The sequence below is a fragment of the Lygodium microphyllum genome, chromosome 9 (genome assembly GCF_053477565.2).
Source record: "Lygodium microphyllum isolate KBCC chromosome 9, Lygodium_microphyllum_v1.1.10, whole genome shotgun sequence".
NCBI classification, from domain to species: domain Eukaryota; kingdom Viridiplantae; phylum Streptophyta; class Polypodiopsida; order Schizaeales; family Lygodiaceae; genus Lygodium; species Lygodium microphyllum.
In genome coordinates, this window is record NC_141143.1 from 62896983 (window position 1) to 62909172 (window position 12190).

The following is a 12190-nucleotide window of genomic DNA, read 5'->3' on the forward strand; positions in this document are numbered from 1 at the left end:
AGCTTTAAATTCCCCTTAACATGGCACTTATCCGCGGCATTTCCTTAGTGTTTAAATCATGCTCTCACATAGAAGAATAAAGAATAAAGTGCCAGTGATTGACCACCATCTACAGTGTATAAGTGTGTACGCACTGTGTAGAAAGTAAATGTAGGCGGCTAGACACAAGTGGCCTTTAACCCCCAATAAGTTTAACTAAAGATTTTAATACAACGCATTGCTTTTGACCATTTCCCTATGTTATTGAGGCTTTCTTATTTTCAACATGAAAGATTGAATAGAAACTCCCCCCCTCCCCCCAACCTTGCCTTTAAAGTGAATTGTTCCTTCCTATCTCATGATGCTCTCAGGACTAGAATTACCAATGCATGGTCAAGTGCAAACTACTTTGAAGTCCCCTTGGAAGCTTAGGATCACAAGATTTTGGCTTTCGTCCAAGCTTGTAAAAGCTATGGTAGAGACCAAGCTCGATGTAGGTGAGAGTTGATGGTGGTTCTAGTGAATATTTGCGGGACAATCTTGTTGTTATTGTTGTTGTTAGTTCTACATCTTGTAATGAGATTGCACTTAACATTTTGCAAGATACTAATGAGTTTTTGGAAGCTAATGAGAACATTAAACTCAATAGTGTAAGATTGTTCACCCTCAAATTCAATGGCTCAAAGTAAGCAATTGCCCATCCCCTATTTTCTAAAAGGCTATAAGGAAGAAGAAGACTTAGGACACTATTTTGGAGGTCGTCGATGAGCCAATGGTTAAGCATAAAGGAGATAAGATTAATGATGATTTGTTCTCAAGATTTTTGTCTAATATTGGGGGCACAACGCCCATAATAGGAGATGACTACTATGATACAGCCCTACTATTTTTGGATTGCATGCCCACTATCCCACCTTACAATGCCACCACGCTTGACCACCCATTTTCTAAAGAGGAGCTTCAAGCCATGTGGTAAAGTGCACTAAGAAAAACAAGTCTCCAAGAAAGGACGAGGTACTTGTCAAATTCTTGCAAGAATACTTGGAGATATGCATGTGTGATCTAATGAAGATGAGTAATGAGGTATGTAGAAGAGGAGAGATGTCTCATAAGGTGAATGCTAAAGTAATTACGTTGATTCCAAGTTGGTGAGGAGGATCAAATATAAGGATTGGAGACTCATCACTTTGTTGAATGTGGCATATAAGGTGTTGGTTGAAGAGATGGCATGTAGGATTAAAACACTTGTTGGTTGACATTGTTCATGCTATGTAGTTTGGGTTTATCCATGATAGTAACATACATTATATAATTCTTAATCTAGTCTTGTTAATTGATCATATATTAATGATTAATCTAGTTTTTTTAATTGATCATATATTAATGCTTTGATTTTATTCCCTTGGTTCTAACCAGAGATGGATTCAAAGCCGGTTTTTGTTGGGTAGTGTGTTCTCTCTTCTCTTATACCTTAGCATGTCCATGCATCAATGGTTTCTTCTAGAAGTCTTTTCATCTAAAGTACTTAATAAGGTAGGGTTAGTCATGGACCCCCTATTTTGTAACATGGATCTAGTGGTTCAAAAAAAAGTGCTTAAAGAGCTTCCTCTCCTTGATGGTTTTATTTTTAGCAACTAGATGTTTGCTAATGATAATGCTACAATCATATTGGAGGAAGAAGCAAGCACTTTTGCCCTGTTCATGCTTTATGAAGAGTTTTGTGTTGTGTTTAGATCCATAGTCAGTATTGTTAATATGGAGATTCTAAAATTCCAGTTGTCAAAGTGCAATATGGTGCTTGACAAGTTCCACCTAAAAGGTCTAGCGCTTGGGAAGATCCTTTGGTGACTCGACTGCTCAATGGGCATATGAATTGGCAAACAAACGTTTGATTGACTTTATGAGAGATTGATGGTAAGTTTGCCCATTGGAAGTCTCTTACTCTCTCCTTCATGGGGAAGTTCTTTGCCACGTTCTCTAGTCATTGACAGTATTCATGGCCTTGATGTTTCTTTTGCAAATCTTCTTGGTATAGAAGTGAGAGATTAATTAGAGATTTTTCTTGGTCTAATAGCTATAAAAATCTTGACATTCCATTAATTGGGAGTAGATGATCTCACGATGTGAAGAAGGTAGGTTGGGTGTTCCTACGTTTGTGCTGATCATGCTCTCACCTTTTTCTTGCAAATGGCTAAGTAGCCTGGAGTCTCCCCATCTGTGGGATTTCCTTCTCAAAGCTTGGATCAAGTCACACTTGAGTCTTAAAAATAACAATCCTAATTGTTAAGTTGGAGGAGCCTTTTGTGTTGCCTTTCAAGCATTTCTAACAAGTTGAATATTTCTTCTAATAACAAGAGTTCATATGTACTAGCACATGCGCACACTTAACCAAAGCACATAGTTATTCTTTAATATTCTTCTATAGTTAGTCTTTTTCTAAAAGTGTTTGACTATGCATATGATCTAATACAATACTTTGAGGTTTCACTTGTTGTGTCACAAGTAGGATGGTTACACTTCAAATGACGGACACCCAACCCTTGCCCAAAGTGTGGGCATGCAATTTTGGAAATTGGGCACAGACATGGGCACAAAGTCTCTCTACACCAAAATGACACATTTTGCAAAAAAGTGAATAATAATATATCTATAATATTTGATTGGTTGCAAATGCAAAAAAATGCACCCTTGTTCGTCAGTTCACAAACTAGGAGAGGGAGACTCCCTCTCCAAAAGTGGCCAATGAGTTCACTTGTTTAGCATGTAAACAATAGGTAATGTTCTCTTTGGTGTGTAAAGGACTGTGACTGCCCAACCCCTAAATAAGTACTTTGGTTGGTTAATACTTGCAAAGTGGGTGTGTGGCCTTTGGTGTCTAATGAGCCTTATACATTCCATTCTTTACTTAAAAATGTTGTGTGTGTGACATATGTACTTTTTATGACCATGAGAGAGAGAGAGAGAGAGAGTGTGTGTGTGTGTGTGTGTGTGTGTACACATGCACGTACACTATTGGGCACCTTGAAACCCATGTTTGCATAGGTGTAGCATAGATGTGTTTTTAATATCTAACGTAAGAGCAATTTATGAAGTTGTAATCCAAGTGAATAGTAGGCTGAATATTAAAAAAATTACGAAGTTGCAAGATAAAGTTAGATGTTACAAGGAGCAAATTACAAATTTGTAAAATTAAAATTTCTAGGGAATGTGTGTGTGTGTGTATGAGAGAGAGAAAAGGGGGGTCGCACATTCTTGCTTTATAGACGACAGTTTGATAAAATGGGTGGAGGGGCCCTGCGACTGGGGGCTTGAAAGTTGCGACAGCAGGCCGGAGTCCGGACCACAATGCTTTGGCGGGCCGTTTATAGACCGACCTACATCATCTTGCCACGTCCAATAACATTATTGTAAGCCTGCACTATCAATATGCGTGTGAATAGCTCCTTACAGTGACGTATGTAAACGAACAGTGACAGAAGCAATCTCAGAGTGACACGTGTAGTGTCATGAAAATGGTTGACAAGGACTCGTGAACATTCAGCCAGTTACCAAACGAGCAAGAATGGAGAAGAAGCTGGAAAGTTATAAAGCGATAGAATGGAATGATTTGATATGTCCACGCCACCCCCCCCGTGCCTCTTTCTCTGTGGATCGATCGCTTAATGAAGCAACGCGTGCTGTTGATTTTGAAGCTAAGCTGATTGCCATTGGAGACGAGCTGCCACAAGATCAGATCAGAAGCAAAGATGGTTTGAGATGGCACCGTTTTCGACAGAAGAAGAAGAATCATCACCATCATCATCGATGAGTTTCTATGGCGAGAAGGCTTTATGAAGAAGGGGGGGAAGGTGCATTGTTGGTCTCTCTGATGGATTGATCGATTGAGTTCTGTCCTGATTTTTGAGAGAGAGAGAGAGAGAGAGAGAGAGAGAGTATCAGAGAAGAGGTTCGCCTGATCTCGCAACCATGGACAATAGCTCTTTCATTACCTCCCTCTCGACCTCCTTCCTGATCTTTGTAGCCCTTGTGATTGCATACGCATTGCTGCGGCGCATGCCGGCGAACTATGTGGTGTACTACCCCAACCGCATCCTGAGAGGGCTCGGCCCCCCTCCCAGCGCTTACCGCAGAAACCCCTTCCTCTGGATCAAGGAAGCATGGCAAGCGTCGGAAGAGGATGTCATCGCGACAGCTGGCGTGGATGCAACAGTTTACATGGTCTTTCTGACCTCTAGTAAGTTGTCTTCTTCTTCTCCTTCTTCTGCTCTGAGAGAGAGAGAGAGAGAGAGAGAGAGAGAGAGAGAGAGAGTCCCTCTTCCCCAATTGCACCTAGCTAGGTGTGCAATGCCCGCCTCACAGACACTCATGATGTTGTTGTAATTCACAATGTGAGAATTATAGTGGGAATTTGTCTGTAACACACACACACACACACACACACACAGAGCTCCCCCTTGCAGAAGCACCACTGTGGTGCGTGGTGCTTTTTAAAACTCAGGTTGCCACCATTTCATAGTTCTAAACAGAAAGAGAGCTCTACTTTTCTCAACCCCTGGTATGCACAGCAAGAAAGCATTAGAGTGGTTGTCATTGTCAAAGCGTACCCCGCCTCCGTGGACTTGAACTTCATTGACAATGAAACTTTTGAAGGTAGGCATAGTGTTACTCAGACGAGGCCCACTACCTTTATCTCACTGAGCTCAAGGGGCAGGTGGCAGCAGTGCTGACCAAAACCACAGCCGGCAAGAAGATGCACTGGTGCTTCCCTTACACAGGCTGACGGAGTTGTGTGTGGGAGCACCCTAACACTGATTCCCACTCTGTGAAATGCTTCTGAACGATATTTATGCAAGTAAGGCCAGTTATGTGGGGGAGAACCTTAGTAATGGCAATGGTTCCAATGTGATGTTGCGGTGCAGGCAAACAAAAATTTAGAGCTTTTTTTGTTGTTTTTCGTTTTGGGGGGGTTTGTGAAATTCGAGTTAAATAATAAAATGCAATTTCATGGTCTAAATGCTCCCTTGAAGTGTTCTGTAAGAGGAACTTGCCGGTTGATTTTGTGACAGATATAGGAGTCAAGGATACAAATCATAAGCGGATTTCATTTCCTGCACACATATTACAAGGCTTCCGGATTTAGCTTCAGAAATCATTATTTTCAATGCATATGCCAACATGTATCTAGATCTCATAGCAAGTATGCTTGATATGCACATGTATTTAATGTGAGTGGCTGGGGCATATTTGGTGACTGAGTTTCTTATTCTTGGAGCACATGTTTGGGCAGTGCTGTCCATTCTCGTGTACACAGCAATCTACAGTTTACCGGTGCTTGTGGCAGTGAGTGCAACCGATATTAACAATGACTCCCCAAAGCATTTGAAGTCCAACTCCAATTTTTCAAGCTTCGATAACCTGGCAATGGGCAATGTTCAAGTAAAGGGTCCACTCCTTTAGTTACATAATCTTTATGATTGAGGTGCAGTTGTTCTTGAAGAGCTAAAATATTTAATCAAGGGAAAACATCAATTTCTTTTCTTAGTTTTAGTACTTTGGTGGTTGTCAATTTAGTTGCCTGATTATCTGCACAGAGAAAGAGCAATCGGATATGCGCTTTTGTTATAGGTGCTTATTGGTTGTCAATATGCACTTATTGGGTTTTATGGAGAAGTTACCGGCATGTCGCAGACCTCAGGGAGCGCAGTCAGGCTGTACCCAAGGCAAAGCTGGAGCAGTTCACAGTGTTGGTGCGTGACATACCCCGGCCAAAAGGTGACTGCAAAAGCTATGCAGAGGAAGTAGATCTGTTTTTCAAAAAATTACACCCAGACACGTACATGAAGAGCAGAGTAGTTGTAAAAACAAGGAAGGTAAAAGTGAATTCTGAAAGGCCAATTGCTTTTCATGTATGCTTTCAGGTGTGAGGATGAAATGCTAAGTTAAAATGCTGCAGGTAGAGAAGGTGTGGAAGGAGATAAAGAGATGCAGGAAGAAGGTAGAGCGTGCAGAGGTGGAAATGGCAGAGGATGGAATGAGAAGAAAACATAGGAAGGGTTTCCTAGGGATCTTTGGGCAGAAGGTAGACACCATTGACTACTACAACAACAAGATAAAAGAGCTGTTGCCCAAGTGGGAGGCTGAGCGGATGGAAGCACTGGAAAAATACCAGACGCGTGCAGCATTTGTGTTTTTTAGCAGTCGCACTGCTGCTTGCTTGGCATCCCAGACACTACACTCTCGCCATTGGTCTGTGGAGCCTGCCTCGGACCCACAGGCAGTAGTCTGGCGGAATCTTCCGATGCGCAGCTTGCCAGACAGAGCTGTTCGCCGAATACTTGTCTACAGCTTAGTTTTTGTGACCATCTGCTTTTATATGATTCCGATGAGCTTTATATCAGCACTCATATCACTTGATAAGCTGAAAGCTAAGCTGCCCTTCTTGCATGTGCTGGCTGAGATGCCTGCAGTGGGGACATTTCTGCAAGCCTACTTTCCACAGCTTGCCCTGATAGTGCTTCTGGCTGTCTTGCCAACGGCTCTATTTTATCTTTCTGCACAAGAAGGATTTGCATCAATGGCAGACATTGAACGGGCTGCTGCAGGAAAATTCTTTTATTTCAGTGTTTTCAATGTCTTTTTGGGTGTAACACTGGCATCGACAGCCTTCTCAGTCCTGAACGATGTCATTAGTCATCCTGCTTCAGTAATTGACCTCCTTACTCAATATCTACCGCCACAGTCGTCCTTCTTCATCACCTTCATCGCTCTCAAGTAAGCTTTCACTAGGTTCTCGATGTTGAATATACTTGGGTTTTCCATTTATGAATGCGGTCGTTAGATCTATGTATGAAAACCACTGTTAAAATAGTTTTTAAATGTTGCCTTTGTATCATCACTATCACGAATTATGTGATACTTAGGTGCTCTTCAATGTTGCACTTTATGCATGTATAAACCAACTGAGTATGATGACCAAGTTCTGCTTGCAAGGATGAGTCTCCATAACAAGATAAATGCTGTTGTGTAACATTCTGAAAATACAAGGCTTCTCTCATGATAAGGTTGAATTGATTGTTTTAGAGAGCATGTGGTCTGACTAGCAACCTTTATGAGTTATTGCTTGATGTAATATCCTAGTCTATTTGAATCTCACCTTCAGCATAGCTAAAGCTTGAAAAGCAGTATGCCCATAATCAAGTGTTTTCATCTATTGATTTGTTTAATACTGATTGTCATTTTCTTTGGAAGGTTCCTTATTGGATATGGGCTTGATCTGTCACGTTTACTACCGTTGGCCCTTTATCATTTCAAGCGTGTATGTATGTGTAAGACTGAAGAGGAATTAAGAAAGGCTTGGAAACCGGGACCTGTGCAGTACACAACCATTGTGCCAGGAGACATGGTGGTTGGCACAATAGCGTTGTGCTATGCAGTGATGGCTCCAATGGTTCTACCCTTCACAACAGCTTACTTTGCCATTGGATGGCTAGTTATGCGGAATCAGGCAAGCAAAATGACCAAATGGCTATGTTTCAAGTTTTTGCAGCATTTCTGGTTATGTATATATGAGAGGCATTTCTGGTTATATATACATGAGAGGGGGACGGGGTCTTATGTGCACCAAACTCATTTTTCAACATGCCTAGTATGAAGTGCTATAGTGTTTGAGTATACTTCTAATTCTAACAATCTGCTGTTGGTTTTTCAGTAACTTTCGAGTGTACTTCTAATTCTAATAATCTGCAGTTATTTTTCTGCAGATGCTGAATGTGCATGTTCCAGCTTATGAAAGCAATGGCCGTATGTGGCCACATATTCACACCCGCACCTTGGCTTCTCTTTTTGTGTCACAGTTAACAATGTTTGGTTACTTTGGGGTCAAGGCCGGCAAGAGTTTTTCTGTGACTGTATTCATGTTCCCACTCCCCTTTGTCACATTGGCATTTGGTTACATATGCAAGAAACTCTACTATCCTTTTTTCAGATCAATCCCTTTGTGGGCAGTATGTCAAGAGGTGAATGAGGTGCCATCCATATCTGCTCTTGTGGATGCATACACCCCACCATGTCTCAGAGAGGGGAGTTTTGAGGACATAGATTTAAAGTTTGAAGGCTCAATGTCCAGCTCTCCTTTGAAGACGTCATCAGAAATAAAGTCTCCTGCATGAGGCTAATCCTATGCAGTTCAATGAACAGAGGATATAATCAAGTAAAGTTTCACAGAATCAGAAGCTGTGGACTGGTCTCCACATAGAGGCATTATCACGTACTTGAAATGGATCCAGGAAAATTGTAGTGCGTCAGATCTCACTTACAGGGTGCTGGTGGTGTTAAATAGACCACACAGGTGATACATATAGGTGCACCATATCGTGCAACATGTTACATTTGGTGCTGGTTAGAATATGTACAGTATCCTACAGCTATATACCTGGCGGCCGGAAGCTACAACTGCATAGTAGTTGAGATGTATATGAATCGTAACACGCCATGGTGAGGTAACAGGAGTTGAAAAAGTGCCAGCATCCATCTAGTGAAAATCATATTCAAATTTTGACAAAGCGTTGCAATGCATTGTGAGTTCCTCTGATATCTCTTTGCATGGAGGGAAAGCCATCTTCAAGTTTTCAAAAGCGTGTACAACCCATCGTAAATTTCTCTGATAGCTCTTTGCGGGGAGGGAGAGCTTTGTGCTCTGCTGGCTGAAAATCTGAAATATCGTAAATCCCTGCATTAAAATTTGAAATGATTCCAAAAATTTGCTTAATCTGAAACAGTTCCTTTCCTTGAAACTCCTGATAAGTATGTAACCAAGTAATGTGACAAGATGTAATTCAAGCCATCTATGCGTGAGGTCAGATAGCTATATTTCTAATGTCAGGCTAGTTCAGAGAGCTCTCGTGATTTTATATTGGTGGAACCATACACATCCTCAACTGGACGTTGCTGAGCTGAGCTGCCTGGTAGCTCATGTTGCAGTGTGCAACAATACACATCCTCAACTGGACATTGTTGGGCCCATATCTTTAAAATTTTTCTCTTGTGACAGTGCAATGCAATAGGCACGCAGAATTTGTCCTGAAGGCGATGGCTTAGCGGGCGGCACTTGGGCTCATAATTGGAAGATTGTGGGTTCAAGTTGTGCGTCACGTGGTTGGACAGTTCACATGTTGTGTTTGTGTAAGTCTGGGCTCTTGCCTACTCGAACACTTGGTCCTCCTCCATGGCTCTTGCCTGCCTTTTCGGCTAATAGTTGGAAGGGAGGCGCCTCCCCTCGTGGGTGTTTGGGTGTATGTGTCTCATGTCTCTCACCTTGAAGAAAAAGGCATGTAGTAATTGAAGGATGCAGTAATGGTTACATGGTTAGCTTAATACGATTTCACTAAAGCAACCATGTAGAGTAAACCACACCATGGAAATTTTCAAATCAGAGCAGTCAAACAATGAAAAGCGAATCCGCAGGTTTGCCATCAACCAAGATACCACGAGGAATGGAGTTGTATGCAGGCCAAGAAGCACCTCGGATGGCCGCTACACAATTCCCCCCCATGTTGTGCAGATTGTCGTCAGCAACCTGAGAGACTCCGCATCCATCATCAATACCTATACCCATGACGATTCAAAGAAGTTGAAAGAGCAGAGCAGCAGAAGCAACATCAGTAGCAGCAGCTGGAAGTATGTCATGCTCGAGAAGCTCTTTCGAGCTGCATATCGAAACGACGGTCAAGGGCGATGATACAGATGTCGTTCCCCGGCAAATTTCACGATGCTTAACGTCGACTAGTGTCTTCGAACAAGCAATTTCAACAGGACCATACGAGCGACTGCCAACAAATGCAACTAGGAGACTTTGCGGGCAATCGAGATGTAAAAGCACATGCGAGATTCAGACAGAGGCGGCAGCAATGCAAATCCGACCAGCCCTCCGCCGCTTAGGTGTGGACAGGGAAGGTGGAGGCAGAGCGTGCAATAGGAAGTAAATAGAGTTTTTTCTCAATGCCGGGAAGAGCCAACGCCAGGGCTTTGTCCTAAGGGAAGCAAAGAGAGTTTTTTCCCACGCCAGGGCTCTTCCGAGGGGGAGGCCTTGTTGGAAAAACAGAGGGTCTGGAGCAAAGTGACCACTTGGGGTACTATTCCACGTCAAGAATACGCCCCTGTTCTGTATCCGTACCGCCATTCCTCTCTTTTCTACGTACAATGGAAGCACCGCTTGTAATTGGCGCTTGCATTAACGTTAACACAATAAATATTGAATGAATTGAATGAACGTTGCTTATTTGGTGGAGAAAGAAGTTGGGTGGAGCTAAAAGGAGCTAAAAGCTTGTCTTGGCAATGGAAAGAAGCAAGAAGAAGGTGGTGAAGGCTTGTGGGATGTGTTGTGATGGCTAACAATACCTAGTGAAGTCATGCCCACCTAAATTATCCACAGCAAACTTGGACAATCATCGTATTAAGATGCTCCCATGTTGGCATTCTAGTGCTTATCAAACAAAACTAGGCGCTCCGCGTCTAGACTTGACCCGGTGCTTCGCGCCGGGGCAGGCGCGATTTTTGCCGGGGTGTGGCACCCACCCCTGCGTTCTCTTTTTTTTTTTGTGGGGGAGGTGGGGGCTACCACGTGGCACCTGCCCCCCACCTCTCCTTAACTAATAGTATAGATGTCACAAAGCTCCATATCAAATTGCATGATTGGCTTGATGTCAATTTGAATGATAGGTGGTGAGAAATTATCTAGGTTGGATGTTGCTCTAGCTTTTTGCAGAGCAAGATGAATGTGATTGAAGTAGCTTAGAATTTTCGAGCGAGATGTGAAATGTTACAAATGTACCATTGTGCATAAATGAAACAACTCATTGTGCATAAACGAAACAATTGCAATCTTCCTTTAGAAATCATGAGGAAAACTCGTTGGTTTTGCAAGGCAAACTAGCATGCACAAGATTAGTATTAAGAATTTTGAGCTACGAGGGGTCCAAAGGAGTGTCCAATGCAAGTATATGTCAAGACTTAAGGTAGGTGTTTAGGTAGATAGTCGATTTGACAAAGTTATAAGAGGTATGTGTCCTACCTTTTGGCTCAAAGTATATGGCTCAAGTTAGACTATATTCAAGGAAATTGTGTGTTTTAAGACAAAGATGACCACTGGGACGTTCTACTCTTTAGAACTAGGTTAGTGTGTATGAAGCATAAGCCAAACATTGAGGTTTTTGAGCTCAAGGGTGATGTAGGAAATATTGACCATTAGGCATGAGGTAAAAAGATCCTAACCTTTACTTGAAGCCAAAAATTTGTTAAGTTTTTAGGTTCATGGCACTCATTGGTAGATGTGAGGGATCAAGATAAAGTTATAGCATCGGTGCAAATTGTCAAGCAATCAAGTGTTTAATGGTCAAGTTATTTTCACATGCTCAATGAAGAAGTAGAAAGCTAATGAATGCACTATGGACACTAACTCCTTATTTTGGGTATTTATCATAAGCTTTGTAGGTTGTGGGAGATCATTGTAAACACCGAGTGTGGAGCTCACTTCTATGTAAGTTGCAAAGTCTTGTGGGCAGGTTGAAAAGGTTTGGATTAGATCTGGTCTTGTACAATGAGCTAGAATTGTTGGAAGGAAAATCGAATAGAACAAGAGGCTAAATGGAGTGGAAGCCCAAAAGGGGTAAGCCTATGTATGTAATATGTTGAAATGAATAGAGAGCTCATTCTTGTGTATGCTAACTTTTGGACCTTATTCTCTCTCTCCTTCCTCTCTTTTTCTCTTCACATCTTTCGACAGACATCGACAATAAACAAGTTGAAGTGCAAAAAAAGAGATCCAAGAGGAAAGCAGCACATAAAAACAAGAAAAACACAACATCAACCAAGCATGTTGTAGTGATTGCATTGATACTTCTAAGCCCCAATGTAAAACATACCAAGATTGTTTAGATTCATGTCCCAAAGCTACCAATATAGCTCAAAGCAAAAGCCATAGCACCCAATGCAGAAGCCAAGAATAGGACCATAGAAACATGAGCACAACAAAACAAAGATTGAGGAGATGTTAAGATGTGCTCCTGGGAAAACGAGCATGGAAAAACCCTTTAGCTCTATTGGCTCAAAGCCTCATAGAGAACCTAGACACATGAAAAAAGATCAAGAAAGGCCTAAAACACAATATAAGATCACAACCCTCAACGAACGCTGGATGTGACCAGAACGAGTGTGT

At 42.0% G+C, this 12190-nt stretch overlaps 1 protein-coding gene across 2 annotated transcripts; it reads left to right on the forward strand.

Annotated features, from left to right (window-relative positions):
- The first annotated feature begins 3570 nt into the window (after positions 1–3570).
- Positions 3571–10805, forward strand: LOC148031103 (CSC1-like protein ERD4). Of its 2 annotated transcripts, none has more exons than XM_087684629.1 (6): positions 3571–4213; positions 5267–5415; positions 5571–5849; positions 5933–6750; positions 7228–7483; positions 7740–10803. In XM_087684629.1, the coding sequence occupies exons 1-6, from the start codon at positions 3946–3948 to the stop codon at positions 8145–8147; spliced, it is 2178 nt and encodes a 725-aa protein (XP_087540755.1). In that variant the 5' UTR covers positions 3571–3945; the 3' UTR covers positions 8148–10803. The 2 variants fall into 2 exon arrangements, with proteins under 2 accessions (XP_087540755.1, XP_087540756.1); XM_087684630.1 differs by lacking the exon at positions 3571–4213 and adding an exon at positions 4247–4831 and having other exon boundaries at positions 7740–10805.
- Positions 10806–12190: the final 1385 nt, after the last annotated feature.